This window comes from Sus scrofa, chromosome 13, assembly GCF_000003025.6.
Source record: "Sus scrofa isolate TJ Tabasco breed Duroc chromosome 13, Sscrofa11.1, whole genome shotgun sequence".
In the NCBI taxonomy this organism is placed as follows: Eukaryota; Metazoa; Chordata; class Mammalia; order Artiodactyla; family Suidae; genus Sus; species Sus scrofa.
In genome coordinates this window covers 89,479,676-89,501,227 of record NC_010455.5, presented here as the reverse complement: position 1 = coordinate 89,501,227, position 21,552 = coordinate 89,479,676, and the positions used below count along the sequence as shown (strand labels likewise).

Sequence of the window (21,552 nt, the reverse complement as noted above, 5' to 3'; positions counted from 1 at the left end):
AAATGTTTATTTCCTTCTAGGTCTCCCTTCATCCTCCTCACATATAAATCCTGGCGCAACATTTGTCTATACCTGGGACATTCCTAGAGATGTGGGTCCCACAGCCACAGACCCCAACTGCCTGACCTGGTTCTACTACTCCTCAGTGAACCCTCCAAAGGACACCAACAGTGGCCTTGTGGGACCCCTCCTCGTCTGCAGAAATGGAAGTCTGGGTGAGGATGGCAAACAGGTGAGTCGGGGGACCTACGTGCCATTACGCCTTGCTGAGAGGTGGCTTGAGACAGAGCTGTGGGGGAAGGGCAAGTGGCAAAAGGCAGCTTCACCTTTTGTATGTGGTGTCTTCCAATTCCATTCTCTCCTTTGCTCTGTAACTGTGTCTCCCTCTGCCCCTTGAGCATCCACCCTGGCACATTCCATCCACACATCTAATTCCACTGCACTATTTTAACTCTTCATCTCCCTCTGGACAGCACCACCTGTCCACTTCTCTAAGTCAGCCCCCTTTTCTCTATTCTGTGTCTTAGATAAAGACACCACCAAGCCTGGGACTCCAAAAACAACTCCTCCTTTCTTACCTCCAACATTAGTCATCAACTCTCCAATGCCACTGCTTTATTTTAGGTTCCATCATCTCTTTCTAAATTTCTTTCACCTCCTGACTGCTGTCTCCACTTTCATCTGGCTTCACTGTAGCTCCACACCCCTCCCTTTCAATTATGGTTAGAGCACTCTCCACCCTAAAAGTCATCCCACAAGTTGTTGGCTTAGAAGGCAACACATTGGGTCCTGTGGATGCCTGCAGATGTATGTTCCCTTCCTCTTCATCCTGCACAGGCCATTCTGGGCTTATTGAATTAGCTTGTTAGTCCCTGAGTAAGGACAGCTAATTTACATCTCTTTGACTTTGACTTTCTTTTCTCTCAGTTTGGAATGGCCCTTCCTCACTGTGTTACTGGCTAAAAAGAGAGACTTTTAAGAACTCAATCTGAAGATTCTTTCTTTAGCTTCAAATATTCCCTAAGCAAAGTTAGTTGAAATTCCTGCAGGTTACCGTAGTTCCTTGAGAATATTTCTGTAAGAGCACTTATCCATGCAGTTATTTTCAGTGGCCTGTTACTAGACTATATGTTCCTTGAGACCATATTCTAGGTTTTATTAATTTTTGTAGTTACCACAGCCTCCTCTCTGTCATGTAATAGGTGTTCAATAATTTACTCAGTGAATATCCAAGTTCTTTTATGCATTTGCAATGCATGTGTAGTAAAACATTATAACCTCTCCACTATAAATATATATAATTGAATGTATATTTTATTTTCAAATGTGGTTATATATTTATATTCATCTATATAATGAAAGTCATGTAAATAGTCTCATAATTTTCATGTTATCCAAAAATATAAATATACATACATATTTAATTTATTCATAAATTCTAAAAATGCAGACTTTTTTATAATTGAAAACATTTTATTTCACTTGTTACAAAGCATCCTATGAAAAGACAGTATTAACTTCTATGATTTTACAGTTTAGTTTTACAGCGTTAAGATGTAAAGTCCTTAAAGTAAGAGCTTTATATGAAAACAGTTGTAGAAGTTTCTGCTAACTTCTTAGTTGTGTGATAAATCCACTCACTGGGATTCTTGCCTTTATATAAAACATATATATATATATATATATACACACACACACACACACACACACACACGTGTGTGTATAATGTTCATAAGCAGGGAAGTCAACTGATCAGATTTTCCAGCAGTCTACAAACCCCTTGTCTGGGAAATCCGGTATGCAAGTCAACCATCTGACTAAACTTTAAATGCAGACCATCTATATGTACTTTATGTCTACTTCTTTTTCTGTTCTCATCCATAGAAAGGAATAGACAAAGAATTTTACCTGCTTGCCACTATATTTGATGAAAATAAAAGTTACCTCTTGGATGAAAATATCAGGACATTTACCACAGAGCCTGAAAATGTGGATAAAGAGGATCCAGACTTCCAAGACTCTAACTACATGTTCTGTAAGAGAACATTTAGTTTACCAGATGAGTGTATTAAGCAGTTGTTTAATTTCATTATGCCTAAAGAATTACAGCTTGTTTAAGAGAGAATTACATTTTCCCCTCAATGGTTTTCATGTTTTCTTTAAATATGATTTCACAATGAAAAATATTGCCTAGGAGGCTGATTATGTTACATTAAATTTACTAACTATTTACCAGTGCCTTTTTGGTGCCATACATCATTTTAGTGACTGATAAATGTGATCTATAAAAGTCATATATTTCTCTATTTCTAAATTATTGGGGTGGATGGGTGAGATGTTTGTTGGGTTGGTTGGTTGATTGGTTGGTTGGTTTTTGAAGATTGTAAAGTGTGATGGGAAAAGGATTGGTCTAGAATCTGGAAACTTGAACTCTGCTCTAGAAGTTCCATTCTGAGCTTAATGACACTGAACAAGTCTCTCTGGCCTTAATTTCCTGAAATCTAAAAGGACGGGGCTGACTTGGATAATCTTAAGATCTTACATGGACGAACTGCTTCATGATTTATCCTTTGTTCAGTTTCAAGAGATGTCAAGTACCAATAAGTTAAATAGTCTTCTTTGTCACAAATGTCTTGCAGCCATAAATGGATACATGTATGGAAATCTGCCTGGACTGGATATGTGCTTAGGAGACAACGTTTCGTGGCACGTTCTTAGTGTGGGATCAGACCAGGACTTACACGGGATATATTTTTCAGGAAATACCTTCACTTCCTTAGGAGCAAGGGGCGACACAATAGCTCTGTTTCCCCACATCTCTCAAACACTTTTGATGACACCCGATTCCCTAGGTAAGTTGTGGATCTTCTCTATTAGCCTGAACACGTCCAGAATATGAAAAAACAATGTCTTCATATGCTCTGAATATTCTGTTTGTACAGGGTTTGTTTTTGTTTGTTTGTTTGTTTGTCTTTTTGCCATTTCTTGGGCTGCTCTTGTGAAGTATGGAAGTTCCCAGGCTAGGGGTCTAATCAGAGCTGTAGCCACTGGCCTACATCAGAGCCACAGCAATGGGGGATCCGAGCTGCGTCTGTGACCTACACCACAGCTCATGGCAACGCCGGATCCTTAACCCACGGAGCAAGGCCAGGGATCCAACCCACAACCTCATGGTTCCTAGTTGGATTCTTTAACCACTGTGCCATGATGGGAACTCCTGCTTTTTTTTTTTTTTTTTTTTTTTAAGGGGGTTATCCAAATAGCATTTTAAAAACCTTTGCCCAGCTCCATTTAATTTATTGGAACATTAGTATATCATTTTGCTGTACACAAAAATCCCCTCGGCCTTTCCCAGTTTTCTCTTAACAGCCTCTAGGCTCTGAATCAACCCATACTTTTCAAAAGCAGTGAAGATGCTTTGAAGCATTTTAACTTGTTTTTATTTATTATGTGCTGCCTTTATTTCTCTTCTGCCCATTCATTTCCCAGGTCTTCCTCCTGTTCTACCCTACCGCAGTCTCTTCTGTCTGCTTCTCTCTATGCCTCTCCTTGTTAGCTTTGCTCTCTAGGGAAATGTTTTGACTTCAAGAAGACTGATTATTGCTGACAAGAAAAAAGTTTTTAAAGGTACTTTGTGGAGTTCCCATTGTAAATCAGCAGGTTAAGAATCCAACTAGTATCCATGAGAATGCAGGTTCTATCCCTGGCCTCGCTTGTTGGATTAAGGATCCAACGTGGCCATAAACTGCAGCATAGGTCACAGATGCAGCTCAGATCTGGCATTGCTGTGGCTGTGGTGTAAGCCTACAACTGCAGATCAGATTGGACTCCTAGCCTGGAAACTTCCATATGCTTAGATGCAGCCACAAAAAGAATAAGCAAACAAATAAGTAAAGGTACCTTGTATCAGGGAATTGTTATAGGGATCAGAGGCACCTCCCCTTCCCTCTGAACCTAATATCCTCATTTGTAAATAGGGGTTGTAATTATTTGCAATCCATAAAAGGAAATAGACACAATCATATGAGAGAGATGTCATGTACTTACTATGTTTATTGTTATTGGTCCACAATACCTTGCAATACAAACTCTAAGGGCAAGAATTTTTGACTATTTTGTTCATTGATGTTTCCCAGAAATCCCTAGAAATATGCCTGGCATAAAGAAGATACTCAATAAATATTTCTCAAATTAGTGAAAGAATGAATCAACTATTTTACAACGTTTCTTTGGGGGGAATTATATCTTATAGATGACTTCACAGAAAGAAGACATTTGACTCAAAGCCTTAAACATTTTTTTCTTACTCACTTCTAGGAGTTTTTGATGTGGTTTGTATAACCTCAGAGCATTACCAAGGAGGCATGAAACATAAATACCGAGTGAGGCAGTGTTCAAAGTCGAACCCGGATCAAACTCAGTACCAGGAGGAGAAGATTATTTATATTGCAGCTGAGGAAATTGTGTGGGATTATTCTCCAAGCAGAAAGTGGGAGAAAGAACTGAAGAGCCTTCAAAGAAAGAAGTATGGCGGTGACTTGAGTCTCTACTTGGGCAGGCTTTATTCTGTAGTCCTCAATGCTTTCCTCCCTCCCCCTCCTCTCTGTCTCTGTCTCCCTGTCTCTGTCTCTCCTGTTTTCATCTCTGTCTCGTGTGTGTGTGTGTGTGTGTGTGTGTGTGTGTGTGTGTGTGTGTGTGTATTTATTTGTGCATAGTATGGTATGTGTATGTGGTATGCCTGTGTGTGATGGGCTTGCATATGTGATGTGTGTGACATGTATTTAGGATACATTCAATTACAAATAATTTCAAAATGTGTGTGTGTGTTGTCTTCAATGACAAATGACTGCAGTTCTTTCCAAATATCTATATAACTTACTTCTTCTGTGCTGTTTCCTCCTGTGTCTTTTTTTTACTTCTTGTATCTTATCTTTCTCATGTGTTTTACCATCTAGTCTCATCACTTTGATGTATAATTAACCTAAGTTCAGCTACATTTAACATTTGGGATTAGTCAGAATTTTTTCATCTTCATTTGTTTCTGTCTATTGCTACTCTTCTGAGAACCTCACATTGAAGACACTGATTTTTCTCCTTGTATAAAATTTGATCTCTTTCTCTGATTTACTCTTATGATTTATTTGTCTATCAAAACTAAAATTTCACCCCAAAACCATGTTTTAAAGTACAGAATGAATATCCAAAAATCCTAGCAAAATGAACATATTTTTAAAAGTGGAATTATTTTTCAAGGTAAACTAACCTCTAAAATAACCTCTAATAATAAATTGCATTATTCCAATGAGAAGTCCTTCCATATAAAAATCTGTCTAATTTAATTGTTAAATTAACTAACTTTGTGGGTTATTTGTTTATTTGTTTGTTTTGCTTTTGATTCCATTTTCTCAAAGTGAAACAGACATATATTTGGATAGAATTGGGACATTTCTTGGGTCCAAATACAAGAAAGTTGTCTACCGTCAATATGATGATATCACATTCACGCATCAAACAGAAAGAAATGAAGATGAAAAACATCTGGATATACTAGGTATTGATGCAATAACCGATTGATTTTGGGGTTTATCATCTTGTCTTCAGCCGCTAGAGATAATTGCCTATATTAAGGATATTTTCAACTTCCACGTTGACAGAGGAAGGTGCCTATAATTCTACCTTTAATTTGTTTGCTGATAGGCACTTTTACTGGGAAAGGAAAAGTGACTCAAATATTGTTTAATGGAACATAAGAAGACCATGGACGATTAATATGATCAGTTTCAGATTACCTGGCTTCTTGCACTCAGAATCCCAAAATTCTGGATCTGGGAGGGACCCTAGAAAGAGCATTTAGTTAATTTCTTTGAAATTAAAACAAATCCCAGAAACCCTAGTAGATTGAGATGGGACCTTTGTTTAAATCTACTTTAATTTAAACACTTGAGTGTTAAGATTTAATTTCGTCCTCGGTCCAGGAGTGAAGAAAATGACAGCCCTTTCCTCCACTCTGGACACATCAGCCAGGAAAGCCACAAGTTACTCCCAAGCACCCACATGTAACATATCCATAAGTCACAAGGTACCTCTGTAGGTCACACGGTATTTTCGCACATCAAATGGCATTTCCACACCTTGGTTAGTATTTCCAGAAGTTACGTGGCATTTCCATAAGCCCAAATCTTATTTCAGTCCCAATATCTGGGTCTACTGCAGGCCATTTTCTGGCATGATGCCCTAAAAAGATGGATTAACAAGCGGATGAGGAGGAACTTTTCTTGGCTTCTCATTGGTCTCTCCGGCTTTGCAAGCCCTGGAGGGAGAGCTGTACTCCCTAATCCCTGCTGCTTTGGGACAGGCCTTCGTTTTCAATAGCAGCAGGATATTTGTTTTCTCTAGGATTCTGGTCAAATGTTCTAAGACAAATAACACAATATGACCCTGTAGACTCCATTGTTATTTATACAAAAAGCCCCACTTCGGAGAAAAGGAAAAACAAGGACCGTGTTTGAGAAGGTAGAATTGCCGCAGGAGGCAGAGGTGCTGTCCTTCACTAGCATCTAGCGTCCACCAGGTGTTTTCAGGCTTCGATTTTAGTAATTATAGCACAGGCTTAAGGAGAGTTCTCACTGCTTAGTTCATCTCAGAATGTTCTCTGTTTCAGAATTTTTAGAGCCACAGATTCATTATGCTTCCAAATAGAAAGCAGATTTATAACGTATTCTATCCCTCCCAGCGTTCTTAGCCCGGGATGGAAGGGAGAGAGAACGAAATGAAAGGTCTTCAGTTTGGGAGAGAAATAATCGCTCTGGGTCAGTAAAATGGCCTTACAGATCCTCCAAAAAGAATGAGAGGCTTAAATGATGAGGCTGGCCAAGAAAGAAAATAAAGTTAGAAAATAAAGTTTTGAAACTAAAAATAGCATTTCTAAATAACGTGTTTTCATAGGCATTAACTGATGCTCATCGAAGTAAATTTTCTGGAGCTGGAGCTTATAAAAATTCTAGATGATTTAAATTCTCAAAAAAAAAAATAAGTTTCACAAACAAGCAAAGGTCCATTCGTTAAATGTGCTTGTCTTTCTTTTGGCTACATGTTAAGGAAAAGAATAAGTCACTGTGTAAATACTTAAAGAGGACAGGTGACTCATAATTAAAAATAAATAGCAACTAACCACACATTTTCTATTTTCTAGGTCCTTTAATATTTCTCAGCCCAGGTCAGAAACTCCATATTGTCTTTAAAAATAACGCCTCAAGACCATATTCTATTCATGCTCATGGAGTAAAAACTAACTATTCCACTGTTGTTTCAACACAGCCAGGTAACTGCCTTGGGAGAAAGAAAAGTCCCAAAGCTTTTATGCAAGACCATAGGGCTAATCTTTGCTCTCTTTTTGTTTTGTTTTATTTTGTGGAATACCTACTATATGCTATTCTATGTTTTTTTTTTACTAAGATATTATTGATTTACAATCTTATATTTGTTTCAAGTATACAACATAGTGATTCAAAATTTTTATAGATTATACCCCATTTGTAGTTATTATAAAATGCTAGCTTTATTCCCTGTGCTGTACAGTATATCCTTATAGCTTATTTTATATATAGTAGTTTGTATCTCTTAATTCCTTACCCCTGTCTTTTCCCTTCCCACTTACCCCTCCCCACTGATAACCACTGGTTTGTTCTCTGTATCTATAAGTTGGTTTCTTTTCTGTTATACTCACTAGTGTGTTTTATTTTTTAGATTCCACATATGTGATATCATACAGTATTTCTTTCTCTGTCTGACTTATTTCACTAAGTGAACTACCCTCCTGGTCCATCCATGTAGTCACAAATGGCAAAATTTCATTCTTTGTTATGGCTGAGTAGTATCTCATTATATACATAGTGAAATTATATATTCAACATATATGTGTGTGTATATATATGTGTGTGTATATACATAAAAGACATCTTTTTTACTTTTTTATTTTTTAAAGCTTTCCCCATCTTTTTTTATTTTTATTTTTTATTTATTTTTATTTTCGACTGCCTCGTGGCATATGGGGTTCCCAGGCCAGGGATCAGATCTGAACTGCAGGCAAGACCTAAGCTGCAGCTGCAGGAATACCAGATCATTAACCCACTGAGCCAGGCTAGATTGAACCTGAATCCCTGAGCTCCCAAGTCACCACCAATCCTGTTGCACCACAGCAAGAACTCCTATAACACATCTTCTTTATCCATTCATCTGTAAAAGGACACTGAGGTTGCTTCCATATCTTGGCTATTGTAAATAATGCTGCTGTGAAAACATTGAGGTCCATGTATCTTTTTGAATTAGTCTTTTATTTTTTGGATATATATCCAGGATTGTATTTGCTGGATCATATGGTAGTTTGTGTGCAGGTAGTGAGCGCTCTTGGGATCAACAGCTATGGGGGGGACAAAAGAAAGAAGCAGAAATGGGTAGGGGAAAGCTTTAACAGAGATGCAGCCTCAATAGAAGTCACAGCCAGCCCTTTGAGAACTTCTGAAGCTTGAGTGGCCCTTAGCTGTCCTGAGTTGGGGTAAAAGAGATGTACCTTTTTGTCTCTGCTTCAGTCTTTGGATGGAGGATTGGGGTCAGTGGTTCTCTTCAGCCGCGGCTGTCGGTGAGAGGGTTGATACCTGGTGAACGTTTGTCAAAGGGGACCTGAAAAGAACATATAGAATGTCCTCCATAGTTGCTCACCAAAATAAGTAGGTCTGGAGACTAAGGGTATCAAGGAAAGAGCCAAATTCAGAAAGGAAATATTTGTGCAGCAGAGAGACTAAAGATAGACTTTAATGGTATGAGGAATACTCCCTTTTGATTTTAAAAAAGGCAGTCCTATGGGGGGAGTTTCTATCCAGCGAGTTTGCTAGTCAGCATTCTGTTCTGATTAGTCAGGAAAGGATCACATTAAGGGCACTTCACAAACATTTCTGAGTACCTGCTGTGCCTCTGGCACTGTGTGGTATGCCAGAAGTCAGGTGGTTAGTACTAAGATGATTGTTAAAGATTTAGAAGTGGGGAGGCTGAGGATGGGGGTGCTTAGTGGAGAAGGAATACTGTGTGACCGGTGCCTGGGGAAATTAACTTCAGCCTCTGGGAGGGGGAGAGGTAGTATGATACAGTGAGGGGGTGAGGGTGGGATCAAAAGAACTTTCCTGCAAAAGTCAAGAGGGTTCAAATTAAGTAGGGTTAATGCAAACAATTTTGGGGCCAGGGAGGAGGCATATGTGATCCACAAATTGGAAGGTTCAGAGTTGTGATTCAAGGCAATTCTGTCACATTTCAAAGCCTGACTTCTCTTCGCTACGATACATATTCGTTGAGCAAGTGAGTGAGTTACGTAACGATTGACATTTTTTCAATGGCAGAATCACTCTAAAATTTTGATCCAATAATTCTGAGAATATAATAGCCAACATTGATAATGACATCAACCTTGCCCCATGAGCCGGGTCATGCAACATCAGGGGCTTCCTTTGCACCATGTTATCTAATCCCTAAATCCCTGTTTTATGCACATGAAGAAACAGAAGCCCAGAAACTGTAAACACATTGACTAAGATCACAAAGCAAGGAGCAGTAGAGCCAGAAATGAAAATGAGGACTGTGCTGCCTAATATATGTATGGCTTTAGTATTTGGTCTTTATCTGGTTCTCCATAAAGAAGCGTGATTTAAAAGACTCTATTTTAATACACTGTATTTGCCTATTTAGGAGAGATCCAAACATATGTTTGGCAGATTCCTGAAAGAAGTGGTCCCACTTCAAAGGACTTTGAGTGCATACCTTGGTTTTATTATTCAACTGTGGATGTGGTTAAGGTAAACTTTAAATCACTGTTTTTATCCTGTCTCCTCTTAGAAATAATAATGAAAGAAAGGAGTTTATTTTTCTTTAAAAAAATCTTAGTTTCATGTAAACTTCTAAATACTGTTTAGCTTTTAATCCTATACAGGTTTGCATTTTTCAAGAGCAAAGTGAACTATTACATTATGATTACTTAGATTTAGGATATCTTCCAAAATGATTTTATATATATATGTATATATAGAATATATATATTCTTCTTCTTTGTCTCACTGAGTAAGATTTGGGATCCAGAAAATAAAGTATGGGGTTCTTAAATTCTATGATTAATAAGAAATAAATATGTACATAGTATATATCTTTTTTTTTTTTTTTTTGTCTTTTTGCGATTTCTTGGGCTGCTCTCATGGCATATGGAGGTTCCCAGCTGGGGGTCTAATTGGAACTGTAGCCACCGGCCTACACCACAGCCACAGCAATGCGGGATTCGAGCCACTTCTGCGACCTACACCACACCTCACAGCAACACCGGATCCTTAACCCACTGAGCAAGGCCAGGGATTGAACCGGCAACCTCATGGTTCCTAGTTGGATTTGTTAACCACTGCACCATGACGGGAACTCCAGTACATAGTATATATCTTTTAAAAACTCTCAACTCTGGAGTTTCAGTTTATTTTCATTACCAAAAAACAACAACAACAACAACAAAAAAAAAAACCAGTTCCCTCTTTGGCCTTTTAGTTATTTTTGGCCTACTCTCTGCCAAAAACAAGAACAGACACAGACATTCAACCCAAAAACAAAATGAATATAAACAAATCAAGGCTCCCAGCTGAAAGAGCCTGCAGGGGCAGAGGCATTGCAGGGGAGAGAATCTGAGGCCTTTAGACATGTCTGTCAACCAACTCCAATGCCAGGGAATTGTAATTAAACCGAAGTTCTGCTTTGTAATTGAAATTTCAAAAATAGAGCTAAATCCGCTGAGGAATGTGTCTAAAATCCTTTTCAGGAGTTTCTTATTTTCTTTAGACTTCAATGCTCATGACCAAGATGACAATTTTTTACTTTGCTTTGTTTTGCTTTCATTTATTTTATTTTTAATTGAAGTATTGTTGATTTACTAAACTGTGTTAGTTTTGGGTACACAGCAGAGTGAATCAGTTATACATAGATACATATCCTTTTTCAGATTCTTTTCCTTTATAGGTTGTTACAAAATATTGAGTATAGTTCTTTGAGCTATACAGTAGGTCCTTGTTGTTTACCTATTTAACATATAGTAGTATGTGTGTATGTTAATCCCCAGATCCTAATTTATCCCTCCCCCATCTTTCCCCTTTAATAACTGTAAGTTTGCTTTCTATGAGGTGAGAGTTTTTCTTCAATCAAGAATTTAGCATGTTGAAATTCCTGTTGTGGCTCAGTGGACTATGATCCATGAGGATTTGGGTTCTATCCCTGGCCTTGCTCAGTGGGTTAAGGATCTGGCGTTGCCGTGAGCTGTAGTGTAAGTCACAGATGTGGCTCGGATCCCACATTGCTGTGGCTGTGGACTGCTACAGCTCCAATTTGACCCCTAGCCTGGGAACTTCGATATGCTAAAAGTGCAGCCATGAAAAGCAAAGAAAAAAAAAATCAAAGAATTTAGCATGTCAAACATTTTGCTCCTTAGGCTCAGACTTAGAATTCTAATTATTAAACACTCAGGATCTGACCTTATTCAAACTAAAACTTGTTTCCACTCTTTTCCTTGACTGGAGAACATTTTTAGTTGTGGGTCTAGTTCATAAACTTGCTTTGCCTCTTTAGGACCTTAACAGCGGACTGGTAGGTCCTTTGATCATATGTCGAAAAGGCATCAAACCCAGCATAGTACACCGTGTTCTCCACTTCATGATTTTTAATGAGAACTTATCCTGGTACTTTGAAGAAAACATCAATACCTATTCTCGGGAACCAAACCAAGTAGACAGGAATGATCCTGTTTTTGACCTCAGCAACCAAATGCACGGTAATGTTCATTCATTGACTCACCAACTTTATTCTACAGGTTATTCTGCCCAAAGGGAGCAGATGAAGGTTTTTAAAAGATATATACTATGTATATATTTACTTCTTATTAATCATGGAATTTAAGAACCCCATACTTTATTTTCTGGATCCCAAATCTTACTCAGTGAGACAAAGAAGAAGGTTATATATATATACAATATGGGCCCTAAGAAGAAACACAGCAGTAATATGAGGCCAGTTCCTTCAAGTTGTTCAGTATGTTGCTACAATACAAGGCTAACTAGGGGGGGATGTTGTGACAGAAATATAAACACAGTGCTGTGTTTTTTTTTGTTTGTTTGTTTGTTTTTGTATTTTTAGGGCCGCACCTGTAGCATATGGAAGTTCCCAAGCTAGGGGTTGAATCAGAGCTACAGCTGCCTGTCTACACCACAGCCACAGCAATGCAGGATGTGAGCTGTGTCTACAACCTACATCACAGCTCACAGCAACGCTGGATCCCCAACCCACAGATTGAGACCAGTGATAGAACCCCCATCCTCATAGATGGTAGTCAGGTTTGTTAGTGCTGAGCCATGACAGGAACTCCCATAGTGCTGTGTTTTAGAGTCTTACTTAGGACACCAGGAAAGTTTTCACAAAGGGAAGGAGACCTCTGAGTTGAGTATTTAAGGACATCTAGGAGTCTGTCTTGTGGAGAAGGAAGGGAATGACATTCCAGAGAGATGGAATGTGAGCTAAGTCACACAGCACCTGGAAAGAAAAAATCAACAGAGTAGGGAAGACCTTGAATACATTTTTAAGAATTTGGACTTGATCTAAACCAAAGATTCTCAAGTTTGCCCTACTGACATTTTGGATCTGATAACTCTTTGCAGTAGGGGCTGGCCTGTATGTTATAGGATATTTAACAGCATCCATACCCTTAACCCCTTAGATGCCAGTAGCACCTCCCCCCAAGTTGTGACAACTAAAAAATGTCTTCAGGCATTACCAGATGTCCCCTGGAGGACAAAATCCTATTAAGAGAATCACTGTACTAAAGGCTTCAAGAGCACTGAGCTAGGGATTATAGGAATGGTTATGTGTATTAGGAACAACTCTGGTAGTTGTGCTCCAAGTGTGGTCCATGGTCCAGCAGGAGCATCATCACTTGGGAGCTTTTTGGAAATGCAGTTTCCGCTTTAGAGATCTAGTGAATCACAATCCGCATTTTAACAAGATTCCCGGCCACGTGCACATTAAAGTTTGAGAAGCACTCATCTAAAGCAGAGTCTCCTAGTTTTGTCCCATTATACCCCTCCATCAGCTAAAAGTGTTAGAGCCCAACCTCCATAGCTATATGGTTATTAATTATATATTTTTGCCACTGTATAACATATTTTATCTATTTCCAAAGATGCACACGAAATAGAAAAGTCAAAAGTAGAACATATGAACATTTTTTTAATATTTTCTTGCTCTTACCTGTGGGAAGCCACAGCTGGAGGGAATTAGAGGTGGGGACTTCAGGCGAATGGCCATTCCAGTCATACTCATTATAGATCATGAAGGTCTGACTTAAGGCGGTTAAATGGGAACACACTCCTGATAGTCTAAGCCTCTTATGATACTGTTAAGATACTTTAAATATATAGACATATTTAAATATCCTTGGTCATAAAATATTCCATAACAACCCAATTATGTTAAAGCAAAGTCAGGGCCTCTTTTCCTTGGGCAGGGAAAATGCTCTAGCAGTAGACATAGCCATGAATGAATGGCTTGGTCATATTTAAGAGCTTCTTAGGCTGGCTTTAAAATCCACATAGCCTCTGGAAATACCCATGAGGCTTTCTAATAAGACGTTTTAAAAATACTTACTATTTCAAATCCTTGTTGAAAATAATAAACTGTGTCCACTTCCCCCCCACAGCAATTAATGGAAGAATGTTTGGAACTAACCAAGGCCTAACATTTCACGTTGGGGATGAAGTGAATTGGTATCTGATTGGCATGGGGGGTGAGTTTGACCTCCATACAGTTCACTTTCACGGCCACAGCTTTGAATTCACGGTAAGAGCCCTGGGGCTGCTCCACTGAATCATTATGATACCTTGCAATCCAGTTATTGAGGCAGCATGGCAAGATAACAGGACAGGAAAGGACATGGCCAAGCCAGAACTGAGATTGAACACAATTTGCAAAATATCTGATGCAAGCTAATAGTTATACATTTACCTCTTTGTATCCAACAGACATTTTATAAATGCTTGTGAATACATAAATCGAGTTTCTTACTCTAGTCCGATGTTACTCAAGAAGTGAATAAGACATCCATAATTTCTTCAGTTTCACTCTTTCTATTCCAACTTATTTTTTAACTTTTAAATTCTCAGTAACATAAAAGAAAAATACTTTAGTGCTCATACATTTTGCTACATTTGCTTTCTCTGTTTTTTTTCACCCATTTAAAAGTAAATTGCAAATATTATGACTCTTCACCCCTAAATACTAAAGCATGTACATCCTAAGAATAAAGACGATCTCTGCCTCAGTAACAATATTATCACACCCCTCATTAATTCAGTAATATAATCTAACACACAATCCATTCAAATATCACCAGTTGTCCCCAAACACGCTTTGTAGCTGTTTTTTTTTTTTTTTTTTTAAATCCAAGATCTAATCATTTATGCTTAGCATTTGGTTGTCATTGTCCTATCTCTCCTAAAATCAGGAGACCCTCTGCCTTTTTTTCTTGATCTCTCATATTTCATGTTTGAAGGATCCAGGCCAATTTTGTAGAATGTTCCATATTCTGTATTATTCTGATAGTTTTCTCATGAATGGATCCGTGTCAATTACCTTTGACAAGAACACTGCATAGTGACACAGTGTACTCCAAATACATCACTTGAAGAGGCACACGATGTCAATAAGCCCTAATATTATTAAGGCTAAGTCTGATAACTTTGCAAAGGCGATGCATACCATTCTCCTATTTTAAAGAGTATGATCTTCCTGGGAGTTCCCTGGTGGCCTAGTGGTTAATGATATAGCATTGTTACTACTGTGGCACACGTTTGATCCATGGCCTGAGAATTTCTATATGCTGCAGGCTCAGTCAAGAAAAGAAAAGTATCATCTTCCTATGGTAATTAATAAGCAATTTCTGAAGTGACATTTTTATGTATTTTATTCTACAACAACTTTTCATCTTGTGGTTACAAGAGTATCCTTACTTGACTCCAGTTTCATAATGGGTTACAAATGTTGGCTCTCCAATTCTATCATTTCTTTAACATTTGTTATAAAATTAAAATATGGAACCAGTTTTATGGTACCATTATTATTATGACTATTATTACTACCAACTGTTTGTATTTTATGAGCTCTTGTCTTTTTATATTTTCTGTCTGAATTGCTTTCTGTTACTTAACCAGTCATATGTCTTTACAATTGTTTTTTTACTGACCACTTTTGATGACTCTTCTCTAATTTGTTATAAATATTTTTAATTTTATCCCTCCTCTTTCTATTTCCAAGTTACTATCATTTACTTAAAGACCTTTCTCTTTATTTTCTGATTATAATCCCTTATATAAACATTCATGTACAATTAAGGACCAACTATATTTTATGCATTTGACATCGTAATCTTTTAATCCAACCATTTGGCATGATACGTCTATCTTTTACACACAGCGATAGCTTTACATAAAGCTTTCCTGAATTCTAGATGTATTCAGTTCATAGTTTCCTTAATGCTCCGGATCTATCATAGAAATAAATTAGATGAGTGTGCATGGTGATTTATACAAAGCTTTATTCGTGTGTTGCTTTCTCCCTTGAATAAACAAATCTATTCCTAGACCTATTTTTTTTTTTTTTTGCTTAAAAACTATTTTTATTCAGGGAATTTTCTATAATAAACTAAACAGAATAATATAATGAACCCCTTTACCCATTGCCCAGTTCCAACAGTCATGACTTTTCTATGCTTCCATCTATGCCCCCAATATTTTTTTTTAAGGAAAGCTGAGATAATAAGATTGTTATTAAGTTCATAACTATTTATATTAAACTTTAAAAATTAGAGTGAAAGACATTCAATCTGATTATAATTTTCTACAGTGTATTTATTCAGTTCAGACAGCTCAGTTCAGCAAATGCCTGTGATATTTCTAGAACCATGCCAAGTATTGTGTGGAAATGAAAGGAAATCAGAGTTATCTTTCAGGGGCTACATCAACATAAATAATCATATCATGAGGTGTCAGATTAAGTGGGATTTATGGCAACATTGCTCTAGTGATCATTATAGCTCATCTTGAAGTCCTTATGTGCCAGATGCTATGCTTAGTGCTTTGCATGGATTTCTCATTAAACTCTTACAACTTTCTTACGAAATAGGTACTCTTTTTTCACCATTGTATAGGGAAATGAAATGAAGGATTAACAAGATAAAGAACTTTCCTCCAGAGGGAGTTTCCATCGTGGCTCAGTGGTTAGCAAACCCGAATAGCATCCCTGAGGACGCGGGTTCGTGGGTTCAATCCCTGGTCTTCCTCATTGGGTTAAGGATCGGGTATTGCCATGACCTGTGGTGTAGGTTACAGACATGGCTCAGATCCCTCGTTATTGTGGCTATGGTGTAGGCTAGAGGCTACAGCTCCGATTCAATCCCTATTCTGGGAACCTCCATATGCCAAAGGTGCGGCCATAAAAAGACAAAAAAAAAAAAAAATTCCTTCAATCAGAAAAGTGTTAAACATAGGATTTGAACCCCTGGCTCTCACTCCAGGGCCCCTCACTCTTAACCTCTTCACAACATGGCCTCCCTTAAGGATGATCCTATTCATATCACAGAGCCTAGTACCACCAGCTGTCAACTCTAGCCACTCACTATAAACCCATCACAAATGGGCACACCTTCCCTTGAGGTGGAATTTAATCACTCCAGTAATGATGTAGACACTGGGCTTTACCCTCTGGAACATCTAGGGACTGCAGAACAGCCCTCTGGGGGCACTAACTGGATCTTGGGACAAGCCAGCCAGTCACCTCCTATTCCCCAAAGTTATGGTTTCCCTCAGTGCTAGAGCTCTAGGTACATTTACTGGTTCCTTGGACATTGTCAATGCTCAGAATTGTTGCATATTGTTCTCTAAATTTTCTGACACGTTAGAAATGCATCTGTGTCATCCGTATTAGAGGCAAAATTAATTTCCCCAAACAGCAATGACTCAAGCCCCCTCTCTGGCTCCAATGGGAGACAGCTCAGCCTTCCACCTCTCCACTTTCCAATGTCTCTGGGAAGTCTTAGCCTAAACTTCTTCTAGCCATCTCCAATTCTTATTTCCTGCTGCCGCTCAGCTTTCTTGCCTCTCACCTCCCATGGCTGGTGTTTTCTCAGCTCTCTGTGCAGCTCCAAATTGGAACACACCCCCTTTTCCTATGATTCACCTAAGTGAGCACAAAATCAAGGCCCCTGTGGGTCATAGACTTCAAGTGAAATTTTGGGGGTAAATGAGAGGGTTTTTTTTTCCTATATTGCACCTTGAAAACATTACCATTCATTGTTACCATTTGACATTAAATGCTCCTGTCTTCAGTTATCTCTCCGTTATGCACTGCTGAGAACCTCTGGCACTCCTACTTTTTACTCTCACCCTCAAGACTTCTTTCTCTGCTTTCTTCCTCTCCAGACTCTCTTGACTTCTCTTCTCTCTTCAAATTATCCTGGCCCCCTCCTGCGCTGCACTCTCCAACACATCCCTCATCCTCCAAATACCTCCCATTTTAGTATGCAGAGAAATTCATCTCCCTCTTACTCTCTTCCTAATCCACCTGAGCCAGGTCCCAGGCTTAATTTATCAAAAGCAAAGTAGCTTACAGACAAGGTGATCTCCTAAACATCAGGTTCACTGCTTAGGAGAGAGATTAGCCATTAAGCCCCCAGCCCTCAGGCCCAACACCAGAAGGCAGACGTGGCCCCTCTCCTTCCAGTAACCATGAGTTTTCCTGATTAGCTACATCTCGAGAAATGATCATCTTCACATCACCAACATACCCAGTTGGAAATATTTCAGTTAAAACTATTGGGATTTGTGAAACCGACTTTCTCTGAAATCTAGAGAGCTCTATATGAGACCCTGACAAGGTATCGAACACGGTTACCGACACAGGCATCCTTTTAAAGTGAGATGTTTTCTTTTTTTTTTTTTTTTTTTTTTTTTTTTTTTTTTTTTTTTGTCTTTTTGCCTTTTCTAGGGCCGCTTCCGCGGCATATGGAGGGTCCCAGGCTAGGGATTGAATCGGAGCTGCAGCCACCAGCCTACACAACAGCCACAGCAATGTGGGATCTGAGCCGAGTCTGTGACCTACACCACAGCTCACGGCAACGCCAGATCCTTAACCCACTGAGCAAGGGCAGGGATCGAATCCGCAACCTCATGGTTGCTAGTCAGATTCGTTAATCACTGCGCCACAAAGGGAACTCCTAGAATGAGATGTTTTCATGTGGCCTGTCTCACCAAAATGTTCTGGGGCTTGCTCCTCCTCTAAACTCTCAGTTGCACTCAAAGAAGTGCCATGGTAGTGAATGCTTTCTAATCGTCATCTGGCAAAGTATGTAGAAATGAGGAATTCTAGCAAATGGTGAGGTGCATAAATGACGGATTCATTTCATAAGCTATTTGTTTGCCTTTTGTCTTTTCGTTGAGGATATGGGACTGTATCACTCTGATGTTTACGATCTTCCTCCTGGGGTCTATAAAACTGTGAAAATGTATCCAAGAGATGTTGGAACCTGGTTATTTCATTGCCATGTCAATGTACACATTACAGCTGGAATGGAAAGCACTTACACTGTAATTGAGTAAAAAGGTAAGGCAAATTAATTAGAAGTGATGGTATTTAAATAAATTCAGTGTTTATATAAGGATATCTGATCCACTGGACATCTACATGATGTGACACACCACTTATTCATTCAGAAATTACTGTATTGATATGACCAAGATATTCTAGTTTTATTTTCTTTTTCAAATATAGGTAATAGCATCTGATCTGATAAAAGATACTCTAGAGTCAAATGTGATTTCTAGATTCACATACTATATGCATAAGGATTTAAACAGATAATTCATAGAACATGAAATATAAATGACATTGAATCCGTAAAGATATCTAAACTTGATCATAATCAAATCACTTAAAAATTCAGTTTGGAGTTCCTGCTATGGAGCAGTGGGATAAGAATCCCGACTGCAGCGGCTGGGCTTGGGTCACCATGAAGATGCAGGTTTGATCCCTACCCCGGTGAAGTGGGTTAAAGGATCCGATGTGGCGTAGGTCACAGCTGTGGCTCAGATTCAATCCCTGGCCCAAGAACTTCCATATGCCATGGGTGTGGCTGTAAAATAAAAAAAAAAATAAAAAAAGACACTTTTTGAATGAGGAAGCCATCAATTTGGCAAACATTTATTTTTTCAATGATTGTGTCAATAACAATGTGGCAAGATAGTGCATGGCACTTAATTTGGTGGAACTATAAACTGTTCCCACAATTCTAGAAAGAAATGAAATAACAATTCTACTAATTTGATTTTCACATTCAAGTGACTTTTTATTTCTTCTCATTCCATCTCCTCTTTCTCCAAAACAGTGTATTAACAATTTCACTATGAGAGATATTCTTCAGTTCCTTAGTTACTTAGACTATTCATGAAGTTATTATCTTTTGATTTTGTGACAGAATGATTCTAATATTTTGACTCGGTAATTTTACCTGACAGTTGATCACAGAAAATTACCAACAATGCTGAAAAATATTTATCACCATGTTGTTCTGTGCTAGTGGAAAACTGAAAACAAGGAAATGGTCTACAAGTTTTGCTACATTTATCATCTAAAGTATTAGCCAACTTTAAAAATCATGCCCTAAAATTTTAATGGAAAAATGCTTATAGTACAATAATAAGTGATAAAGAGCAGTCTGCAAAAGAGTATTTGAAATATAATCTAGATTTCACACACACACACACACACACACACACAAAACAAAAATTTACTGAAATGTTATTAGTGACTCTTGCTAGGCAGTGAAATTATGAGTAGGGTTTATTTTCTTCTTGTACATTTCTGTTTCTACTGAGGTTACTGTAAAGTTTAAATTACTTTTAAAATCAGGAAAAATTGAGTTCCTATTGTGGCTCAGTGGTAACAAACCCAACTAGTATCCATGAGGATGTGGGTTCAATCCCTGGCCCTGCTCAGTGGGTTAAGAATCTGGCATTGCTGTGAGCTTCTGTGTAGGTCGCAGACATAGCTCAGCTCTAGGGTCACAGCAGCTGCAGCTCCATTTCAACCCCTAGCCTGAGAACTACCATATGCTGCAGGTGTAGCCCTAAAAAGAATTTTTTTTAAAGATAAAATCAGGAAAAATATGGAACATATATATCATACACTAATTAAAATATGCTGTGCTGCTCTGGAGTCTGTGGATAATTTGTCTGTGGGGTCCTCTCTGAATATAAGGACTGCATTTCTCACAAAGCCAAAAATTCATATAATTTTTACCTACAACACCATATTAATACTAATATTAGTAATAACACAGTTATAGTGATTATTACTCTTATTTCTATAATCTTTCATTTTCATTCTTAATAAAAGAGATTTGGGGGTGCTGTACAAGAAATAAATTTCCCATTTATACTTTTCCTTTGAGAAGCTAGAATTTGTGTTACAAATACTATAAAGCTAAACTTGGCTGGGTCTTCAGGTCTTATGTCCACGTAGCAGAGTGACCATGATGTTGCTATCAATTTAGTAAGTAAACTTTTTCTTGTAAAAGCAATGGTAATCATTTTAAGGAAGTTCTTAAGATTTAGATAAACTTTTTATTTTTCCTTAAAGGGTGTATTCATTTAGTTTAAAATTCAAACTTAAAACTTCACGAAACTTTCTTTTCTACAGCACAAATATCTGCCTGCTATGAATGTTAAGTCCAGTAGCAGAGGTAAAGTTGCTGAAGAAGAAAAACATCAGGAGTGTAGAAGAGGCTGTCTAAGGACTTTCACGGCAATATACCAGGAAAGCTAGCTTGAAATAAAAATTTTCTTGGTAAATTTCATGATGACCTGCTTCCTCTTTCTGTGACTGTGTCCATGGAGTAGAGTCTAAAGGGGTATAACAAATGCAGTGGATTTGGGCCAGAGGGACAAATAGAGCAAGTACAAATGGAAGTCTAGCTTGGTTAGAAAAAAGATATACCATCTAAGACGTTACCCTAAACTGGAGTTCCTATTGTGGCTCTGTGGGTTAAGAACCCAACACAGTGTCCACGAGGAAATGGGTTCAATCCCGGGCCTCGCTCAGAGGTCCAGTGTTGCCGCAAGCTGCTGCTTAGGTCACAGATGCAGCTTGGATCCTGCATTGCCATGGCTTAGGCCTCACCTGCAGCTCCGATTCAACCCCTAGCCTGGGAACTTCCGTATGCCACAGTGTGGCTGTAAAAAGAAGGGGAAAAAATGCATTACCCTAAACTGTGACATTTGCAAACATTTAAAAAATGAAATTCTCATAACATGAGTAAGCATTTGAATCAGTCTTTAAAATGCAAATCCATATACTACCATGCCTTGGGCTTGGAAGACTACAGTTTTCAGAATACAGAAGCTATAGCTTTCCAGAACCAAAAATAAGGACTCATGCTCTGAC

At 38.3% G+C, this 21,552-nt stretch overlaps 1 protein-coding gene across 1 annotated transcript in view; it reads left to right on the top strand.

The window, feature by feature from the left end:
- LOC100158001 (ceruloplasmin (ferroxidase)-like) overlaps positions 1-20,968 on the top strand; it is a 33,092-nt gene extending 12,124 nt beyond the window's left edge. The window contains 11 exon segments of the mRNA NM_001244603.1: positions 21-232; positions 1,885-2,035; positions 2,640-2,852; positions 4,318-4,525; positions 5,412-5,551; positions 7,193-7,321; positions 9,736-9,842; positions 11,641-11,842; positions 13,760-13,899; positions 18,552-18,714; positions 20,809-20,968. Coding sequence (NP_001231532.1) covers positions 21-232; positions 1,885-2,035; positions 2,640-2,852; positions 4,318-4,525; positions 5,412-5,551; positions 7,193-7,321; positions 9,736-9,842; positions 11,641-11,842; positions 13,760-13,899; positions 18,552-18,710 — 1,661 coding nt within the window. The 3' untranslated portion in view covers positions 18,711-18,714; positions 20,809-20,968.